Below are 22506 nucleotides of genomic sequence, written 5' to 3' on the forward strand. Positions count from 1 at the left end.
CTTGTAATGTGCCTTGACCTCTTGAAGACTCGATTGTATTCTGATTCTGGCAGAAGATGCTCAGTCTCTTGCAGTTCACTGTCCCTCAAGCTTGTAGCATCAGGAAGGCTTATTCCTTTAACGAAGCAGGATTTTATCTTGATCACCGTGTTCTGTGGTGAGCTGCATGCGAAGTAATAGTAAAATGGGTTCATTAACAAGTCTGGGGGGGCAGGTGGAACAGACTTTTCTTGTTGACTAGGTATTGCCCATGTTGCAGCCATCCAGAGGCTTCTGCTTTTGTTTTTTCTCTTTGTGAGTCAATGGGTAGTGTCATTTTATATAATTAAGCATAGGCTGTGTTTTGGTGCTTTTTGAAGCCTAATTAATATCTAGTGGCTGTTGGATGGTAGCAGTTGGTGATCTGGTCTACAACTTGCCATGCCAGATCAATGTTGTTAAAAAAGAAATTTTATATTGTTACTTCGTGCTTGTGCATGCTGTGGTGGATCGGGCAGTTTATCACCCACATTTTGTTGTAACCCCCAAAGTTTTTTGCAGGCCTTTATATCTGTCCGTTCTAGACTCTTTTTGATCTTTGGGTCACTTGGTTCTTTCCTTGCTCCTTGTTCATGCGATATACATGTCCTCTTCTCCTTCTCTTCTCCTTCTCTTCTCCCTTTTTTCCTTTTTTTTTTTTTTTTTTTCCCTTTGGATACTTGCCACATTTAGGCCTTCTGCCATTAAGATTTGGTCTTATCTTTGTCTCTCGTGTAGTCGCAAGTGAAAATACTTCATTCAAAACCACAGAATAATCTCTGAGCCAAACATACAGCCAGCCCTGCCAAAAACCTTGCACTCTTTGATGAACATCAGCTGGTGTTGCCCTGTAGAGGCCAAACTGGGTTTGGATGAATCTGCTGAGCGCTGGGGTGACAGGAGGCCGCTGCACAGCAGTTGGTGGGAGCACGTGCCGTGTGTGCACCACTACCTTGTACGAAATTCAGTGTGAAACTGAAGACCATGAGACCTGACCACATCCAGTCCCTGTCTTGAGAAGTTTGTCCTCAAACTTCTTTTGCTTCCAGCACCCCAAATCTATAGTGGGAGTTGCTGTGGCCACTGATCAACCATTTTTGTAATCCAGGTATTGAAACACAAGGATATGTTGCAACAGTAGTAGTTGTTTTGATCCTGAAGCGTGGTTAAATGAAGAAAAACGAGGCTATACTTACACCTTTGCTCTCACCCAAGCATCTGATTTTTTTAATACATATTGGGTTCGAGATGTATCAGTCTTCTTGGCAGGCTATCTGCTTTTTCTTGCAGGTGTTAGCAGGCCAAACAGAACTTCAATTTGGTGCTGAACACCTAAAAATGTCCTCTTAAGCCTGTGGTTTCTGCTTCTCTCTCCATACTCTTGATATTAACTGATTGTACAGGCTGAGCTGTTCTTCTGCATCTGTCTGGCTACTGATAAATACAACACAGGTATTTTGAGTTCGGGGGCTGATGTTTTCAATTCAAAAGGATGACACAATTAACCTCTTTTTGTTCACTAGCTGCTGAGGTCCTACCTGTGGAGTGCTTCTGCCTGTGAATTTGCATGTTCTAAGTGCACTTGCCTTCAAAATGAGCTAGAGTTAAACAGGAGCCTTTGGAGGCAGGATGTTCAGATTCCGTTTTAACCACTGCCATGTGCTAGGTGGCCAAATCCTTTCTATTCTATACCTTTTTTTCCCTCCTTGCAATGATTGTGTGCTTTTGATGGTTTGTTTTGATTGATTTGTGTGATTCTCAGCGTGGGAGACGGTGGCTGTAGCGGTGTGCTCGGAGGTGTGCTGGTAGTGGCTGTGCTGTCGAGGGTGTTCAGAAATGGGGTGGAAGAAGTGGTGGAGCAGTGAGGATACAGTTCGTACTGCGGGTAGTAATGTGAGAGGTGCTGGAGAGGAGCCGTGAGATAACAACCTTCCGAGGCCGAGCATGCAGGTGGTGAGATGGCAGGTGAGAACCAGCACGGAGAGAGCATCGTCGCTTCGCAGACAAGAGCGATGATGCATTTTGGACTCATCGTGACCCTTTAGCTTACAATAGCTTCATTGAAACATCAGTGGTAAAAAGGATAATAAAGGGGAAAATGCTAGGATTAACTCGCAGAGGACTGGGGAACGTTACAGAAAACCACTATAGCCCACTTCCCTTGTCCGTACTGCACCTTCATCTCCGTTCTGAAAGCAGCCCAATCAATCTGGAAAAGGTTCAGATGATGATGGTCAGAAACGCAGGGAATAGCTAAGTAAGCAAGGACTCAGCAGTCTGGAAAAGGGATGATGATGGGGGATTTTGCAGAAGCCTAAATAATTATGTAAGTTCTGCAGCTATCGAATATCTGTGTTCCCATCTTCTCCAGAACCGTGCAAGAACTACAGGGTATGACATCCAAATAGTGGGAGGCAGGTTTTCCCACAGCCTCCAGTTACACGCTGAAACTCCTGGTTGCAGGCTGCTGTGGGCGATGTGAATATTGATGTGGAGTTACAGGAGGACTGGAGAATTTCAGGGAAAGAAAATCCTTTGAGGAGCACTAGATAAACAGAATCTCCACCTGGCTCGGTATGTGTCTGTGCTGCAGACGGTCAGAAGGCTGTAATACTTCTCAGTAAGAGCATGATACCTGAATGCCCTGTGTTTAGGCTGTTGTACAGGCAACAACATCTTGAGCAGGATACTTAGCTAGATGGACCCAATCTCCCTTGTGGCCATTCTCTTTAAGAACGTGCAGGTAAAATCTCATCTCTGCCTGCTGGTCACAACGGTAGTTTCTGGAAATTCTTCAGTATAGTGGTACAAAGGTTAAGCTGTCCAGAGGATTTGCAGACTAAAATGTGGGGAGGGCACCTGGGAAGTCTGATTCAGCCCTTACAAAAGTATTAGACGTGTAAAGAAAGAAGTTCTCGAGTAACTCTAGGCGTGAGGGTTGTAGTAGGAGCCAAATAAAAGATTGTCATATCATAGACCTATTACTAGGTGGCGATAGTAAATTGTTAATGATGCAGAAGAGCCCCAAGGTTTCAGCAAGTGTTCTGGCACTTGGAGAGAAGTTGGAGGATGTATTTGTAAAATGCATCTGATGAGTTATTTCTCACTCTGCTGGTAATCGGAGATAATGCCAAATGTCTTGTTCAGGAGATGCTATTTTAATCAACAGGCCCAGATAACTTTGGCCTAGAAGTGTTAGAAGTGCCGATTGTTATTTTTAGTTTAGAATACAGGGAGATTCCAGAAGAGTGGCTGAAGTTTGCCAGTGCTGGAATGACCTGTATGCTGTTACCTTGATGTTGACTCTAGGAAGCATTTTAGAAAAACTGGTAACGTTATTTGCTTAATAAATAACTACAGGCTAGGCATATAATTAATGCCACTCATCTTATGTTTATGGCAAATATAGTAAGTTCTTTCAGGTAAATCTGACTTTTTCTTTTTAGGATGGCCATGGAGATTTGGTAAGGCTGACAGCCTAGATTAACTGCACTTAGTATTGCGTTAGGTGCAGAATCAGCGCTACACAACATCTGAGTTGAAGAAGTTAATCCTCTATATCATTACCAAAGTGATGAACGGATGAGATTTTCTTAACTGATTGTATCATTATTGATTGTCAGCAGAGAATCTTCTTCAAAACAAGCTTTTTCCCGTGTGCTGTTGCGATTCCTATCAGTTTTCATGCTGCCCTTGAAGCCTTTATTCAGTGACTTCTCAGTGCAGTTCATCTACCTTTGGTGGTGCTGATTTTACCCAGCACAAGTCTTATCAAGTCTTATAGGAGCAGATTTTTTTTTTTCAGTAGAGATCATCTGTAGGTATTGGAGCACCAAAATCTGTATTATTAAATGAAATCTCTAGTATTTGCATTAACACAAACCTTCTGCAGCATTGCTCTCACAGCTGGGCACGCAGTTGCATTTCTCATGTTAGCTTTACCTACTGCACAGCATGGGTATGTAATCGTCTGACTACTTAAATGTAGTTGGTGCAAAGTTGTATGCAGGAGAGTTCTGCTTGTATTTGGCTTGTACAGTAAGTAGCTTCAGGAGATAAAGTGGTCAGAGTTACCAGCTGAAGTTCCCAGACAGTTTAATTGACGAGTTTGGGAATTTACACACAAGTAACAGGTCTCAGGAGACTGAAGAAATGGATCAGCGATGGCAGCCTGTCACAGGCCAGCAGCAGAGGAAATAAAGGGATAGTGGAAAGGAGCCACACTAATATTTCAATGATATTTTTGCTGGAAGGAGTCTTGCCAGTGGAATGTCGACAATAAACTCTGGAGCCTCTATCACACCCTCCTTTGTTTTTGGCAAACCACTTTGGCATCATTTTTGAGCTTGCCGAGGGTGCTGCCCGTGATGCTGTCCCTGTCCCTTATGCAGACACAAAGCAGGACGGGTGCTGGTATCAGCAGCGTGGCTGGAGCTGGTGCGAGGGCAGCCAGAGCCTGCTGGTGGGACATCTCAGTTCCTACTGATTTAGCAGAAGGGATTATTCACCATTTCTAGACTGTGAATTGCTGGGAGTCCTTCACAACTTTCATTCCCAAACTTTGCCCTGAGGTCCATGTTTCAGTCTTGCTCCATTCTGTGCCTTTGGCAGCGCTGTGGTGTGGTGCAATAAACTGGAGGCCTTGGGAACACACTTAATGTTTCACGTTTTTCTGAGAAACCATGAGCGTGTGGATCCTCTGGCAGAAAGACCTATGAGTGCAAGTGGCTGAGCACTATTTTATGGGATTAAATTTCCAGTGCATTCCTGCTGCTGGCAGGTTTGCATGAAAGTCACGGCAGCCATGGGTGCTCCAGCCCACCTCCACAGGCAGCTGCTCCTCTCTGCGGTACTGAAGCTTTTCTCACCTCACTGCAGGATGTGTGCTTTTTACTTTTCACCCCATGGAGATGGTCATGGTCACTCCATTTCTTCTGTAGTCCGTTTGCCCACACCATTGCTCCATATGTAACAGATTCTCTGCTCCCTTGTTACCAACTCACAGGTTGTGTAGGGTCAGTAGATGGTCAAAGCTCCTTTCGTTTCAGCTTCAGTTTGGCACCGTCTGCCTAAGGATCCAACCGTATCCATTTAAAACATGGGTGGTGGTTATCATGTTGTGTCCATCTCAGATCTTTTCATACAAGTACATCTCTCTGCCAGACATGGCTTTGATTGCGGAGTCCATAGGAACACTCTAAAGAGCTGCAGAAGATCCTGATTCCTCTTGAAGTCAGATGATAAGGAGTATGCCATGCTTTCTTTACAGAGAACTGTTCCTCGTGACTCAATACCTGCCGTAGCTGGTCTCCTGAGAGAGGAGCTACCAGCCATCTCGGCAGGCTCAGCAGGTCGAGGCTCAGCAGGTCAAGGTGGCACCTGCAGGGTGCTCTTCTGCAGGAGGGAAACGAGCGGCTGTAAAAGAGAAGACCTGTGTGTTGCCTGAAGAACACTACAGCTTTTAAAGGATGGATTAATCTTTCTTCTTTGCAGCAGTTAGCAGTTACACCGGGCATTTCCAAATGTAAGAATCCACAACAGAATTGGGATAGAACAGAACAAAGTAGGGAATGCAGAATAATGGAATTACTGCAAGATGTAGATGAGAGCAAGTGCTGCAATCACCAAACCCACCTTTCACCCTTCACACAGTATTACTGGCAGACGAAATAAAAGATAATGTTAGAAGTGACCATTTTGAAAATTGCCAATTGACATTTAAAGGATATGTTTTAAGCTGTCCCACAGAATGGGACATGTTACTATTAAGGGGAGCACAGAAAACATTGTGAACTATTAGAAGTGAAACATAAATGTGAGTGTGCAAATGTTGCCTCTAGCCTGTCACCTGTGAGCAGAATTTACAGACAAAGCCACAGTTGGCAGGGAATGATTTTATTAAATCCTTAGGCTGGCAGATTGTTAGTGGAAACACAGATGTTTTACAAAGAGGAGTTCGTTTCACAACTTGCAAGACAAAACAGAAACAAGCTTTTCATGTTTTTTAAATTTAAAAAAATCTTTGTGCTATGAAAATGCCCTCATGTCAGTCTATTTTTGTTATTTCTCATAAATAACAAATGGGGTTCAAGTACAGATGACGTGTTGTGATAGATGTACATTTTGATTGATGTGATTGATGAACATTTATTTGTTTTGGTTTCTGGTGTGTGAAAATGAGTATTGGAATGAATCAGGAGTGGCAATCAGCATTTCAAATTTCCTACCAGAAAATTGTTTCATGAAAGATGATGTTCTTCTAAACGGGCTCCATTGTTGACCTGCTCTCTTGTCTTTCTGCAGGATGGGATAAACATTCTTATGGGTACCACGGTGATGATGGGCACTCCTTCTGCTCCTCGGGCACAGGACAGCCCTACGGCCCTACATTCACAACTGGAGATGTGATTGGTTGCTGTGTCAACCTGATCAACAACACCTGCTTCTACACAAAAAATGGCCACAGTTTAGGTGAGTAAAGAAAGTCCTTCTCAGGAGAACAGTACTTCTGCCCGGCTCTCACTGTTTACTCTAATACTTTGCATGTGTTGCAACTTTTGTTCCACGTTTGTGTGTGAGGTTTAAAAAACTGGAGAGAAAAAGAGCCCTCTGCAGCAGTCAGGAGTTGTAAGTTGGCCCAAAGACATAAATACTTGCAGCACGCAAAATGGTTTCTGTGCTGCTCAACTTAAGTAGGTTAGGATTGTATCCCCAGCTTCTGCTCCTTTCTTCTGCTACTGCACAGCTTGTGGGAGGTTGGATAAGACAGCTGATGGCAGAGCAACAGGGAAATAAAGAAGTGGGAACTCTAGTACGTTTATCAGTGGCTTGTGCATTTGTAAGCCTTAACACATTGCTCTAAGTATATTCCCAAAGCTAGACATTAATTCTGCCCAAGTACTCTTATTTAAGCACCGACTATAATTTGATTCATTTCACCATCATCCCAGTAGTTCTCCTAAAGTTAAGGACTTCAGTATTTTGCCTGGAATATCTCACAGATGTTTTCCAGGCATCCAGTGTATCTGATTTTTCTAAAATAGAAAGTTGTGGCTGTTTTTGCCTAAAATATCTTTCCTTTGGATGACATATTCTCCACCCTAGAAAAATTCTTGTAAATTTTTTTTTTGTCATATAAGACATGCAGTAAATTTTGATAACTTCAGCTCACTTTCTGCCCTGAAATTCATTTGGTTTGGCAGGGGGCAAGCAGTCCTTTCCTTTGCTTCTCCTTGCTGTATCAATTATACTTTGTTGAATTCATGGTGAAGAAGCTGGTAGAAAAACACCCCCATGAGAACAGCTATCAGAACAGAAGTTGTTTGAGTGACTGGCTGAGCTGAAGAAAAGAGTGGGACTGGAGCACAGCATGTGCCTAGAAAGTGTCTAATTTCTGCTGGTGAGCTCCTGGTGGGAAAAGTACTGGGCTCCCTGCTGCAAGAGAGAGATTGAGCTGCTGGATAGGGTTCAGCCAAAAGCCACAAAGATGCTGAAAGGACCGGAGCATCTCTGCTGTGAGGAGGGGCTGAGAGAGCTGGGACTGCTCAGCCTGCAGAAGAGGAGGCTTGGGGAGATCTCATCAACGTCTGTAAATACCTGTAAGGAAGGTGATGGGAGGACAGAGCCAGGCTATTTCCAGTGGTGCCAGGGCAAGAAGCAATGGGCATAAACTGAAGCACAGAACGCTCCCTCTGAACATCAGGAAGCACTTAAGTGCTTTGCAGGTGATGGAGCACTGGCACAGGCTGCCCAGAAGTTGTTGAGTTCTCATCCTTGGAGATCTTCAGAAGCTGTCTGGACTTGGTCCTGGGCACAGGCTAAGGGGGGCCCTGCTGGAGCAGAGGACTTGGACCAGATGGATCCAGAGGTCCCTGCTGACCTCAACCAGTCTGTGATTCTGTGGAAGCAGCTGGCTATCTTAGAGTTACATCAGAGATACGGATCTAAGGTGTGGGGCCGTCCAAAGGATCCTTCCTGTGAGGCAGACTGAGAAAGGCCTAGTGCTCATGCAAACGTAACTTCTTCCAGAAAATTGTTTTCAATTTCCCTCTTATTTTATACCAACCATTTGGTGATTTTTAGGGGATGATTGCCTAGCATGTTGCTTCCTGGAAGCAAAGGGGCTGTTGCTTAGGAATGAGATGAGTTCACCATGAAATGATTCAGGTGCTGAAATAGTTAAAAAAGATTTCACAGAATCTCTCCCTTTGGTCGCTGCTCTTGATTTTTAGCGTGCATTTACTCAGAAATAGCATGGTGGCTAGTGCTGTGCCTCTCTGGCTGTCACCTCTACGGGAGTGGATGGTTTTCCAGCTTCACCATTTTTCAGTTTGACAAGCGGTGTGACTTCCCTTCGGAATGCAACCGTAACTGTCAGGAAGAGGGCAGGTCTGCTATTTATTTAACAAGTACAAATTTATTTACTGGAAAAGTAATTCCTTTTACTTAGCAGGAATCTGCGGGGTAAAGAGGGAGGCGGCTGAAATGTCGGTGCTTGCTCTGTCCTCCGTTCTCTTCACACGGTCATGTCCTGTCTTGGTGTCTGGGCTGATGGAGTCAAATGAAGAGAACAGCTCGATAACTTTTGTATCACATTTCCTTGGTACAGCTTTCTGATCTTTTGTTTGGGATGTTTTCAGGTCTTTACAGCAGTGAAAGCACCTGGTCTTCCTTTCTTGATTTGTAGTGCTCCATTTTGTTCAGATTTTTTTTTCTTGCGTGGAAAGCTTGTATTTTCTAATCTGACATTCAGTGATCCCTTGGAGACCAGCCTCCCCCAGCTGTGAAAGATACCACTGGGAAGAAACAGGAAAGGAAAGGAATTAAATTTCACTGTGCCTGGAGAACTTCGGTGCATTATAGCCATTGCTGTTTCCTGGGTCTCCTCCTCTTGGGCTGTTCAGATGTACCGGTACAAGACCTGATACGTATGAGAAAATCATAACTAGGAGAATCTCCTGAGCTTTCACAACTGGCTCATGCATATAGCAGCTCCTCTTCCAGCTGTGGTGGCATAATGGTTGTGTTAGAGAGGAGAGGTGACGTGGTCAGCAGGGACAGTGACTGAAGTGCTAGGGAGCAACGGGCCATCAGTCCTTGTCCTGACCCCAGCAAAAGCTGCTGGAACATTTTACTGTCTTTTACAAAATCGGAGTGAAAACCTCAGCCAGGAAGGCTGTTATTAAAGTCCACTGTTTTTGCTGCTGGTAAAGAAACACGGCGTTCAAGAGAAGGGCTTCCTGTTGAATGCTGAGAAGTGTCTGAGCCCTGCAAGGCCACAGAGACCAGTCCATGGGCAGAGAGATGGGAGGAAGGGGGTTGAGGTGGGTGTCAGCAGGGGAACCAAGACCAGAAGGAGACTGGAGCAATGATTTATTTGAAAGTTAGTACCCTTTTGCTCTGGCATGAAGATCGTGAACATTGAATGATAGTTAATGCTAACCTGAGAATCTCATTTGTGTGTTGTGCAAACCCAGGAGTTATCAGGAAGGAGATGAATGTGCTTTTTGCTGATGTTCCCTGACTCAACGTCTTCAGCTGCTGAAGCTGTATCTCTCTCCTCTTAGGAAATTAGGTCATTGTGTAATGCTGTTTGTGTAATGCTACTGCAGATATCAAAGATATTCATGAGACTAATCAGCCCCTTTTTGATGACAGTTAATTTGACTGCAAGTTTCAGGGCATTTTACTCCTTCAGGCATTTTAATTTTTCTCCTTTTCACCTTTTCACTTTGTTTTCCTTGCAGTTTTCTCCCGTTGCTTAACTATAATCTTCTATTGTCTCCATACTTTTCCATTTAATCAGGTCTATCAAGAGCACGGTGTAGGAACACATTCTAAATTGGCCATTCCAAATTCTGGATGTTTTGGTTGGAGCTAAGTCTTGAAATTTCTTTGGAGACATCACATGAAAGCTGTTTGACATTGGATATACTCTTAATTCTCTGTTCTGGAAAATGTCTAGAATGTCTTCTGGCTGATGATTAAATGCTTTTGACAAATTCTGAGCAGAGTCCTGGCAATAAAAAAAGATGATGTGATATGGCTGGAAGGGTGAATTAGGAGAGAAGGAGAGAGAAATGTGGGGCTCCAGACATTAAGCAGAGAGTCTTAGATGCAGGAAATAAAGGAATGATGTAGTGACTGCTACAGGTCTCTGTGATTAAATGGAGGAATTCTCTCAGGGACTAAGGTATGAGTGTTTCAGATCTCAGATTTTGACAGCAGACAGAGGAAAATGGACCAGCAAGGCTATAAAAAGAGTATGCAACCCTCTGAAGTCCTGGCATAGAAAACGTTCTGTGGTCTGAGTTCAAGTGCAGGTGCTTGGAAAGACCAAGTTACCCATTTTGTCACCAGTCTGGAGATTAACACGAGCATCGGGGAAAATGAAGAAATCTGTAAGAGACCCACAGACGTCCTTCCCAGCTTTCCCAGTTTAGCAGGTTTGTCCTGAAACCCTCAAATCAAGTTTTACATAGAGCAAGAGCACTGGGAGATTTAAAACAAGACTTCATAGATGATCCAGATTCGAACTGAAAGGACAATACCAAATGCAGTTACAGCCTGGTTATTCTCCCAAGTGCCTTGACTGAATGGTAGCTGTTTTCCAGGAGCGTGTTGAGCTGTATGGGTTTAATAGAGCTTCTCAGCAACAACTTGTAGAAGTATTTGAATATTTCATGGGTTGATATTTCTCAGTCTACCCTTCAAGATGCGTGTTTTGCTGAACGTGTTGTCGCTTATTGCAGTTTGCAGCAATGCATTCTCTGAGTTGAGAAGCTGAAAGAGTACCCTGCCATCTACTAAGCGGAGCATTGGTACTGATCACCCAGATGTGTGTTCTCTTGTGCAATTTGAATTCTGAAGTGTATTCTGAAGAAAGTGGCCAACCGTGGGGCAGACAGGATGATATTTGCAGGGTGGAGGGCACAGCTTGGCTAGAAGACCCGTAAGCCAGTTGTGTGCATGGGAATACATCTTTGTTAGTCATTGAAAGGTGAAGGTGTTGATCAGACCAGCCCTCAGCACTGAACCATCATTTAAAGTACATGCCTTTTTGTCACTGTCTTGATGATACATTGTGGATTTACAGAAGAGGCTTTTCACACATTTGCTCCCGACTTCTTAAACCGTCCAGTTCCCATGTCTTTGAATTTCTGATGTTATTTTAAATTGGATCCAGGCTTTGGAGGTGCTGCAGAGAGTGCAGTTTCAGATTCAGCTGCCTAGTTAGAGCTGTGACTCTTCTGCTTTCTGCTGTTGGCTTTGTTGGATGCAAGTGCATAGCAGTGTAGGTTCAGGATGAACGGTCTAAGCAGACATAATTGTGCAACAGATCTAGATCTGTACACCTAAAGCATTTTATTGGCCTTAGTTTCATAACAGGGCAGTAAACATATAAATGCCTTAATTTAAAGGTAGTGCAATACCTTTATTTATAGAATCATAGGGCAGTTTACATTGGGAGGGATCTCAGGAAGCCAAGCATTCACCTCCCTGCTGACAGCAGGGCCTACTAGGTCAGGTTACTCAGAAACTTGTCAAGTTCTGGAGATCCCCAGGGAGCTTTTCTGGTCCTGTGATTCAGTGTTTGACCGCCTTCGTGCTGATTCCCCGCAGCCCAGCTAATACCTAATCAGAATTTGCCGTGTTGCAACATGTCTTTGTTTCCTCCTGTCTCCTGTCACCACGCATCCTTGGGAAGAGTCTGACTCTATTCAGTACCCTCCCATGAGGCAGCTGCAAGTTTCTTCCCTGATGCTCCTAAGCCGGAACATTTCTTCCACCTCTCTTGTTGGCTTCTGCTGGACTCACTCTTGTGGCGGAAGGGCTCTTTGGTTGCTTTTGCTGAGCTTCTCAAGGTTTGTGCTGGATCTTTTCTCCAGCCTGTTGAGGTCCTTCTGAGCAGCAGTATGCCCTGCAGCGTATTGCCCCTACTCCTCTTTGGTAATGTCTGTGACCCTGCTGAGAGTGCACACCCTCCCATCGTCCGGGTCAGCAGAGTTGGTGTTAAACTGTGTTGGCCCTAGCATCGATCCGTGCAGGACAACGCTTGGACTTTGTGTGATCACAGCCCTTCAATCCTGGCGGTCCAGCTGATTTTCTGCCCGTGTTACATTCCATTCACAATCCGTATGTTTGCCCATGCACTGGATGCAGCTGCACAAGTTTTCTTGGCAAGGCTGGGCCACCTTTAGCTCTGAGTGATGCCGGAGAGCAGAGGAGGGGACTTCCAATGAGGAGGTTAGCCTCGTTCTTTCTAAAGGGTAGAAATAAATTTTGATCTAGCTAAGCAAAACAAGTGTGAAGCTTATGCCTGTGGTGGTGAGCATGTCGAAAACAGGTTTAGGGCAGGACATGCACAGTGTGCAGAATAATAAGTGGACAGACAAAGTGACAGGATGTGACGAGTAGTTGCTACATGGATTTCTCTGCCAGGAATTCAACATCACTTGTACATCAATACATAATTTGTGTGTAGTTTGCAGAGAGGGTACTCAGCAGACAAAATCCAAGCTGCCGTGATGTTAATTAAACATTATTGGCTATTTATTTAGTCCAAATCCATTTTTTCTTTTTTTTTCTTTTTTTTTTTTTTATCCCCTGAGCATTCAACTTCAGATCTGTGCTGTTTCAAATGGTAATTGTTTTGTACATTGACTCCTAAACTTGTTTTAAATTACCATTTCAGGCTCATCTGGTAACACTACCTTGCAGCTTTTGGTTTTCTGGCTGAACACATGATATGATATGATAAAATCGCTGTAACATTAAAAACAGAATGGTGCCCTACTGCTCCTGTGCAGGCTGTAGTGCATTTCAGTGCAGTGCACAATGGACTGGGGCAGGGCTGAGAGGTGGAAAGTGTGTTAGAACTGGATGTGCTGGTGTCGAGACCGAAGGCTGGTCTTCCCCCTCTGACCGCGGATGGAAAGCAGGGAGCACGTGTGGGGAGGGACTGAGGATTCTAGATGGACTCCTGAAATGTTACCGTAAAACATTAATCAAGCTGAGCCTGATAAAGTGAGCAGTGCATTGCAAGTGTCCCATTCTTTCTCAGTAGTGACTGTTGGACCTCTCTGTCCTCTCTGCAATTGATACTTAGTCCGTCAGAAACAGATCCTGCTGCGAGCAGCTATGATTTCTAGTAGGTTTTGCTTGATATCTCTTTTCTCATATGCCAAATTAAATAAAAAGGGAAACGATACACTTTTTTTTTCCATCGCCTGTACTTGGAACTGTAACAGCATCATGGAGGATGAAGCTGCTCTTTGCGCAGTATTTCTCAGGTGCTGGAGGCTGCAACTTGCTCCTGTTGCAAGGACGTTCCCCAGCTGCAACGCAAAGTGTTGAATATTCATTCCTGGCTGGCTGGTGAGAAGAAGCAGCTATAGCCTAAACCAAGGCAAAGTGAGAGTAAAGCTCTGTTTCTAAACCCAAAGTAAGTCTGGAAAACTAACTCCTTCAGAGTAACAGAGGGAGAAGCAAAGACAAGAGGAGCTGCTTTTCGGAAAATCAAATTGTTAGAAGAGATGTCTGAAAAATTAGGCTTTTCCATGAACGTTTCTCCAGAGTCAAAACCTTGCAGAAGAGTGGGTTGGGGGAGGAAGTTATTTCTAAATATGAAATGCAAGGTCCGAGCTGGGATTTACTGAGATGTAGTAAATTTTTGTAGCATGTTATGGATGTAGTCAAGCAGGGAAAAAATCCTTTGTCTTTTTAATTCTAATATTTTTCCCCCACAGGTATAGCCTTTACAGACCTCCCTGTAAGTACACCTATTTTCAGTATTTTAACTAAGGTTGCAAAGAGAAGGGAGGGGGAAGAGTGTGGGGGTGTGATTTTTTTGTTTGTTTGTTTGTTTTGTTTTGATACCCTGTTAAAAATGGTAACACACACTATTGAATGATGTGGATGCTCCCTTTTCTGAAACTTCATAGTTCTGTAGCTAGGATGTGGGCCACCCACACGCTTCCTCTGATCCCTCACCAGCTCTAAGAATATGTTGCTCCTTCTCCTGGAATTAAAGCCTGGATTCAGACTCTGTTACAGGTCACTGTCTTCCAAACACAGCATTGGGTGTGGGGAGTATATGTGCAAAGTCCCTGGGCAGCCTCTCGTGTTCAGCCCTCAGAGGGCACAGAAATGCCTGATGATGTTATTCCCAGCCTCTCCCTCTCTCCTCCAAATCTTGCAGCTGTGGAGCCGTTTCAAAGATGGTGGTTAGGGAAGGCTATCGCTAGGCTCATCACATGAGTTTTTGACAAGCCTCCTCCTGTGATCAGTACCCAGCACGTGGAATTGCTAGGAAGAATATATTTGGCATGCATTCAGGGTTATTCTTCTGATTCACCAGCACCAATGCTGAGTTCCTCTTGAGTGCTGTGATGCCGGATGAGTTCATCTAGGCAGCAACGTGCAGTCAGCTCCTCCCGAAGCACAGCCTTCTCTGTGGCTAGTGGGTTAGAAACAAAAAGAGTGGCTCATTTGGCTACGCTGCTTCTCTTCCTGAAATGAGAGCGGTCTTCATGCTGGGGTAGACAGATAATTACTATTTAGCCTCTCATCAGCCAAAAATAGCTATCAAACCGAAACACACACACAGTTGTTTTGTCTTATACAGCTGAAGTGTTGCTGTAGCCCTTCACAGTACCGAGTTGGCAGGTTGATATTACCTGTCCTGCTTACTGTAACTTGCTTCTTTTTAATCCAGCAGTGCAAAGCAGACTGATTTTAATGTGCACTTGTGCCTAGCATTGAGTCTCTTTTACAGACAGCGAGTAGACAGCTGGGGAAGATGCACGGGAGCAGAACAGGCAGCAGGGCTCTTGCAGCAGCGAGGTCTGGCAGTGCTGCTAAGGCTGAACCCAAAACGCTCCTGAGCACAGGGCATCCCTCCATCCTGCTGTTCCTTCCAGCTTTTTCATCTATGTCCTATGGAAGATCTGGTCAGGTTGGTTTGGGCATCAGCAATTCAAATAGCTTAAGGCAGTTTCCTGTGACTAAACGGCATCTCTGTGCCTTTTACTAGCCAGAGTTTGCTGAGCTGTTTTCTGTGGGTTCTGGTTTTTACAGCAGCAGCTGACCTGTGACACTTTTTCTGGGCCAGAAAGGAGAACAGTGAATGCTCTACAGGCCTCCTACTGTTGGGAATTGCCTTCTACAAGATAATTTCTCTTTAAAAAGGGAGACAAAAGCTTGACTGGGTTATTTCACCCCTTGACTGTGGATGCAAGCAATGGCAGGAGACTTCAGCATGTTTCTCTCCATATTCTAAATGGCTCAACTGCTCTGTTGTCAAATTCGCCTTAAGGATGCCTGCACCTGACTTCCATCATTCCCACCCTCCTTCTCTAGCATCCTTCCCTTGAATCACTTCCTTCTTGCCTCACTCCTTTAGATGCCTGGGTATTCCGTATCCTATTCTGGCCTTTTTGGCTCTCTCAGCCCATTGTTTCTTGGCTTCTTTTCCAGACAGTCAAGGTTACTGCCCTTTCCTACAGAAGGGAACCCCAGACCCAAGAGAGACTTTTGATTTAAATATGCCAACTGCTGGCAGAGAAGCCTTGCAGTAGTAGGGAATGTGAAGTTGATATAACTTGTAAGTGATATTTTGTCATTTATTACAGCATTATGTTCCAAGCAGAAACACAATATGCATTCATTTTAACATAAAGAAGAGAAAACACCCATTATGTGAAAAATACAATTTTTTCTTCACCTGCTAAAACCACAGTTGGAAAATTTAGTTGCACATGGGAGTGGAGCCAGCAGTCTTCCCTGAGTCACCCTTTAAGTTCTTTGATTTGAGCAGCTGACATCCAATTTTTGGTTCTGCCTCAGTTACTGAAATCCCCCTGGTAGGGGCTGTAGTTTGAAAGCTTTTTCTTCCATTACAGCCCATGTAATGTTGCAGCTCACTGGTGGCACATATCAATGAGAAGGTTGGCCAGTTAAGCCCTGTTGCTTTTCCACCTTTTGAGCTTCAATAATTTCTAGAGTGATTCTGTTGACGTAGCAGTGAGGCTGCACAAGGAATTAATTTGGCCGTCTGAAGCATTACCAATTATATCCTTGAAGTGCAAGTTGCAAAATTTCCCTTTCAGGTGATGAAGACAATGTTTTGCAGTATTTGCAGCAGTAGGCGGTTGATATGGATACTTGTAATGGAAAACCACAATTTCTTGTGATAATCCGCACACACAGTGAAGCATAATTGCTTCAGGTTGTTCTGTGTTTCAGTTCCCCCTGTGGACTGTTTACGTTTGCACAAATGTACATGGGTGGAAAAAGAAACCTCAAACCTCACGGGCTGAAGATAACATGAAAATATCTGCTTGCGAATAGAAGTGAAGGTCCCACAGAGGGAGTTTCCCCTTCTCTCACCAATTCAAATCAATGTTTAGGCCTACGTGAGCCATTTACGCAAGCCCAGGTTTATCCTGCCTGGCAGTTTGCTGAAACTGCTATGTGACCAGAGTAGGAAACGTGAAAAAGCAGAACGTGGAAGTGCTGAGAGCAGGGCCACAAAGCGAGGAGGAGGCTGAAACAAACAAACAAAAAAACAAGTGAAGGCAAACTGGGGGGTGAGAGCACCTAGCCACAGACATCAGGAGGACGAAGTGATAAAAAAATTCTTGGGAAAGTGTGCCTGAAGAACTTGGCAGGAGAAGCACCCACTTAGTGGACTCTAAGATGAAGTCTCCCTGTGTCTGGCAGGGTGCTGGGGGTACAAGTACTTGCCTGCAGTTGCTGCACAGAGAGCACACATCCTACATGTGAAAAGTGGAATTTTAACTCTGAGATGATTTGAGACTAGGTGGGGGTCGGCAGCTTCCCCTCAAAGATGAGCATACCCCAAAGTAGCTGAAAAACAGGTGATGTGTTCTAGTTTGGGGTTTTTGTCTTATAGCTTCTCAGTACTCTGGGGGTCTGATTCCTGGCTTTGGAGGTCCTTGGGTTCATAACACCAAAATTCTAGTGAGTCTGAAATACGGATTGTGGAGAAGATCTGATCCCTCATAGGAGATATCTCCTTGTTACCTAGGTTTGAAAGAGAGGAGAGACTGACTTTAAAAATGACATTTTCCTCTGGTAACTCCTCCTTTACCCTGCTGCCTTTTTCCTTGCACACCTGTAACATAGCAATTGCCTTGGTGTCAGAATGTGAAAAGACGAGGTGTGCTGAGGCAGCAGTGATGCAGTCATTCTGATTTGTGATGTCCGTTCCCAGCCTGCATTTACGGATTGATTTTTTTCCCTTTGATATTTGAGAGTCCAGAAAGGTACAGTACCAGCCACACACCTCTGAATAGATCCTCATTGGTACTGGAGCTGCCATTACGCCTTTGCTCCTCCGTGATGTGGTAATACTGAGAGAGTTCATGTGGGCTAATATGCGTGGCTACTTCTTCACCATCTTATTACTGCAACCCACAAAAAAAATGGAATTGTAGAAGAATTTAGTCTGGAAAGAACTTCTGGAGATAACTTCCTGCTCTGTGACGGGCAGCTTTCAAAGCTAGAGCAGGTTGCTCAGAATCGTATCCAGTTAAGTTTGGAAAATCTCCAAGGATAGAGATGCTGCAGTCTCTCTGGGAACCTACTCTAGTCCTTGGTCATCCTCAAAAGAAGAATTTCTTGCCTATGTCCCATCGGAACTTCCCTGGTTGCAGCTTGTACCTATTGCCTCTTGTCTTTTCACTGAGCAACTCTGAGAAGAATCTGTTGCCTTCTCTTCTCCAAGCTAAATACATCCAGTTTCCTCAGCCTCTCACTGTGTGCCATGCACCCCAGCTCTCTGACCATGTTAGCAGAACTCTGCTGGACCCAAACTCATTTGTGAGTCTCTTCCTGTTCTGGGGACATGGATGTGGAGGGAGGAACTGGGTACAATATTCACACCAGTGAAAGAGAGAGGGAATCACTTCCCACAGCACACTGGCTCTTGTTGCTAATGTGATTAGGATTCCGCTGATTTACACCTCGTAACAATCTTAATATCTGTAACAAAAAGTAAAATCCACCACTTCAGTAGGTCTCAAGGGGAGATCAAAACCAGTAATAGAATTTGCTGAATAAATTTTCCAGGTAGTTGTAGGAAAGCCCATGCCACTTGACATAGAGGAGAGAACAATCCCAGCTTTCTTCAGAGTGGCGGTCCAGCCACCAGCAGCAGTACTTGCTCATTTGTCCAGGAGCGAGCAGCATGCACATCCTGACATCAGATGGAGGTTCAGTCAGGAGCCAGACCCCACAAACGGGCACCTTCCAGACTTTAGTTTCTCTACATGCTTCAGTGCATCTCTGTGCCTTGCCTGTTGTCCAGTTTCTACCTGTAGCAGTCTTCAGTGTGTTAGAGCAAAGTGGAAAAAAAAAACACACCAAATAGTTCATGGGTGCTATGAGATTTCTTCTTAAACCCTGCAGGCCATCTGCAGATGCTCTGAAGTAGAGGATTAATGAAGCTTGTGTTGCAAACAGAAAAGTAATTTGTAGAAGAGTAACATTACTACGAACAGAACATGCTCTTAAAAATGTGATCTAGAGTGAGAACCAGGCAACCCTGTACCTTTTTTGATGCCCTTTCTCTTTTCTCCACATTTAAGTGGGCTCAGGGATTCAATTTGTATCCATATGCTTGTTGTTAAAACAGGCTGCATGCTATACATAGACTTTGACCATCTGTTTCTAATTAGATCATCTTCTCTGGAAGCTGGATTATTAGCTAAATTTTGGAGGTATTTTCACAGTGTTAACTTTTTTTTATTTTCCTCACATTTCAGTGGGGAACAGTGCATCCAGACGGAACGACATGCTTGTTCTTAAAATGAAAATAAAATTAATCAGTAGTGGAATTTCTTGTGTGGATGGCACGCTGCCTTGGGAACATCAGAGATCTAACCTCAGAGCTCCACTGCCATCCATTCACTTTTGATCAGATGTAAAATACCGACAGCTGTTTCTCGTCAAGGGAGAAGACAGTTCAGTGGAAATAGTGGAAAACACTTAGATCTGCTGATTGAGAGGATGCTCCTTCAACTTTACTATTATTTACTTACACAAGTATTGACGTTCTTGTAGAAATTACAGACCCCTAAGCCAGAAAGTGGACTTGCCGTAGTAAGCAGCATTTGTGGCACTGATCACAGATTACTGGGAGATCGAACCTGTTGCTCTGGTTTTATGCAATAAGTTTTGGTAACTGCATGATAAGTCATGAGGCCCCTTCCCACTCCGTTACACATTTAAATTTAAAGAGCAGCTCTTACCAAGCTGTATAACTGGAACTACCTACTAAGAGAAAACTGAGTTTAATACAGGTTTCTTCTTTTTCCTTCACAGTCAAATCTCTACCCTACAGTGGGTCTCCAGACTCCAGGAGAGATAGTCGATGCCAACTTTGGGCAGCAGCCCTTCGTGTTCGACATCGAGGACTACATGAGGGAGTGGCGAGCGAAGATTCAGAGCACCATTAAGCGGTTTCCCATAGGAGACAGACTAGGCGAGTGGCAAGCCATGCTGCAGAAGTAAGCCGTTGTTCTGGTGGTCAGCTTCTTTTATTCTGTTAGGCTTTAAATATTTTTAATGCTAATTTATGCTTTCTTATGGCAAAAATCTCCACTCGGTGCATTTTTCTCACATCTAAAACACACCGTTTTACCTTCTGTTTTGTTGTTTAATAGTCTTTCCCAAGTAGATTGCTGCCACTTAAAACTTAAAAGATATGAGAGAAATTTTCAGCCAGTGACTGTGAGAAAGCTTGTAATAATGGAAGAACATCCATATTGAGATAATGTGTTGGGGGAAAGGGAGTGGAGAGGAGACCTTAAAAACACTATCATAGGAGAAAAGCCAGGACAGAAGCCAGCTGAATTTAGAAATGTAAGAGCAAGAAACAGCCTAAGCTTCCAAACACAGCCAAACTGAAAACACAGTTATGGCACTTAATAAATTTCTGAATACTGAATGCATTTCTGGTCATCCCATTGCAAAAAGGATTGAGTGGAAATTGAGAACAATTGACAAGAGTTCTCAGAGGTCCAGAGTATCTTCTGCTTGAAAAAAGGCAAAGTTGACTAAAGCACCACAGCTTGGAAAAAGGTGGTTATGGGAAGCAGACAGGAGTTGTCTGTCAGTCATGGGGAACTTGGGAGATTCTATGATTCTATGAGTTGGACTCGATGATCCTTACGGGTACCTATCACCTCGGGCTATTCTATGATTAGTGTGTGCCAGGAAGAGTGTGGCTAGGAACTGATGATTCATGGTTTCTCAAAACACAGAATTAGAAAACAAGTACCTTCTAGCTTGCAAATAAATTAATTTTTTTTTCCACGAAGTGTACTGTGAAACTGGGACTTGCTGATGCACAAAGTTGTGGTGGTTTTAGTGTAAGTGGATTTTAAAAGATAAAGATTTAAAGATTTATGCCCCATATTTATAGAGGTCAATTCCATAGTTAAATTTTAACCCTCGAATCTCTGGCTATATCTTGTCTCTCATTACACGTTGAATTATTTGCCTATATGAATTATTTGCACTGAATTATTTTCAGTGCAGCAGACATCAGGTGGGTTGATACAGCGATGCTTCATAGTGAGGGACTTGGCAGAAGCTGTGTCTGGGATTAAAATATCTGTCAAAGAAGCACTGGAAGAAATAGGTGAGAGGAAGAGGAGAAAGCCCTTGGGACAAGATATTTGCTTAGAGTCCTAGTAAATGATCTTGAGGAGAAAATAGGTGGGCTTGTAGCTATAGAATTAAGTTTTTCGCCGATGTGCCTTGTTTCTAGAGAAGGGGAAGATGGTGCATATGGTACCATGTTTCAGAAGAGATTCAGGGAGCAATGGCTGAGAGAACCTCAGTGTCTGGCTTAGACAAATCCATAGGAACACTACTGAAGGGTAGGTGCAATGAATGCGTGGAGAAATAGGATGTGGATTCTGTGAAGAGGAGCCAGCAGGGCATGTGGATATGTTTCTCAGGCTGCTGTCTTTGTCTTGGAAGTCCCAAATGCTTTTCCCTTGGTAAGGCAGGGAGCCTAAGCAGTTAGAGGCTATGGGCAGACATCCCAATGTGGATTCTGAATTGTTCAAAAGAGGAGGTGAGTGGGTGAGTGATTCTCAGTGTTGGAGACAGTGGCTGTAGCGTTGTGCTCAGAGGTGTGCTGGTAGTGGCTGTGCTGTTGAGGGTGTTCAGAAATGGCGTGGAAGAAGGGATCCTCCAGCAATGAGACCTTTGGATTATGATGAAACATTGCACTGTAATATTAGTTCGTTTTTTTGGTTGTGAGCAGGAAAAAAAACACCATGTTTTTAGGGGAAAAATCAAGGGCAAAAATAATTCTGTCACTGTGTGAATATGAGGTGTACCTTTAACTAGAACACTGTGTGATGTTCTGACTCTGTAGTCCTTCAAGGTATTTAGCAGAAGTGAGAAAAGCTTGGGAAAAAAAAAAAAAAAAAAAAGAGGCAGAGGCAGGATGTACAAAAGTTTGGGGGTGAGGCAAGGAACAAATACACAGACCCCCAGCACTGAAAAATATGACTGTGAGGGGTAAGGCAGGGCTGTGAAGAAGTGTCTTGAATAGCCTGGAGAGGGTGATGAAGGAACAAGTGTTCATTTGTTTTCTCAGCTGCAAGAATTAAAGGGTATCAAGAGAAGTTAACCAGGTGATGCATTTAGGAAAAATAGTGGAGTGCTGTTTTTATCCCATGCTCTCTGTCACAAGGCACAGTGAAAACTGCCTGGATTCAAAAAGTGACTGGAAACATGAGAAAGAAAAATCTTTTGGGGCTATGATGTAGAGAGATACCACCTCTAGGACAAGAAGTATCTGAAAAATCATTGGAAGCTGAACAGGTCTGGGGGAAAGGTGCCTTGTTCCTTTTATTTGTTCCTAGGTATTTGCTTTTGCCAGTTGGGAGGTACAAGTATTGGGCTAACTGGATGTTTGGTTTGACCCAGCAGTGTTGTGCTCAGAGACTTAACAACTGTCGTTGACTTCAGTATTAATTTTCACTCTGATGTACTGGATTGTTGAATTTATTGGTCTTTTCATTCTCTACAAAATATCTTGTCAAGCTGTGGAAAGACTTTAGGATCTGCTTTTGGAAAGCTTGCTTAGCAGCCAAAAAGGTGGAAGAAGCTCACTGATAACGAAACGCAAATACTCAGTGCTCAAAAGGCAGCTTATTCAAAAAAAAAAAAAGTGTATGCCCTGCATCTTTGAGCACCCAAGCATCTGCAGTGGGTGAGAGCATTGGTCCATTGAACCTAGTTCTATGAATATATTAATAGCACAGGTTCCTGTGGTACTTGTATATATATATTTTTTTTCCGTGGAAAAAGTGTCCATTTCTTGCCACCTCATTATTTAATTGAATATTTAGCTGTGTTGGACCACATAGTAGCAGTTTCTTCAGGAGGCTTTGCTGAAGGACTCCATAATATCTTTGGACAACCTTTGGAAAAGGCTGAGGT

General features: G+C 43.8%; 1 protein-coding gene across 4 annotated transcripts in view; it reads left to right on the forward strand.

Annotated features, from left to right (window-relative positions):
• RANBP10 (RAN binding protein 10) overlaps positions 1-22506 on the forward strand; it is a 77024-nt gene that overhangs the window by 36080 nt on the left and 18438 nt on the right. For all 4 annotated transcript variants that reach the window (XM_082769879.1, XM_082769877.1, XM_082769878.1 and 1 more), the window contains 3 exons: positions 6322-6489; positions 13767-13789; positions 19366-19550. In XM_082769879.1, coding sequence (XP_082626005.1) covers positions 6322-6489; positions 13767-13789; positions 19366-19550 — 376 coding nt within the window. The remainder of the gene's footprint in view (positions 1-6321; positions 6490-13766; positions 13790-19365; positions 19551-22506) is intronic.

The sequence above is a fragment of the Aythya marila genome (assembly GCF_965140915.1).
Source record: "Aythya marila genome assembly, chromosome: 12".
In the NCBI taxonomy this organism is placed as follows: Eukaryota; Metazoa; Chordata; class Aves; order Anseriformes; family Anatidae; genus Aythya; species Aythya marila.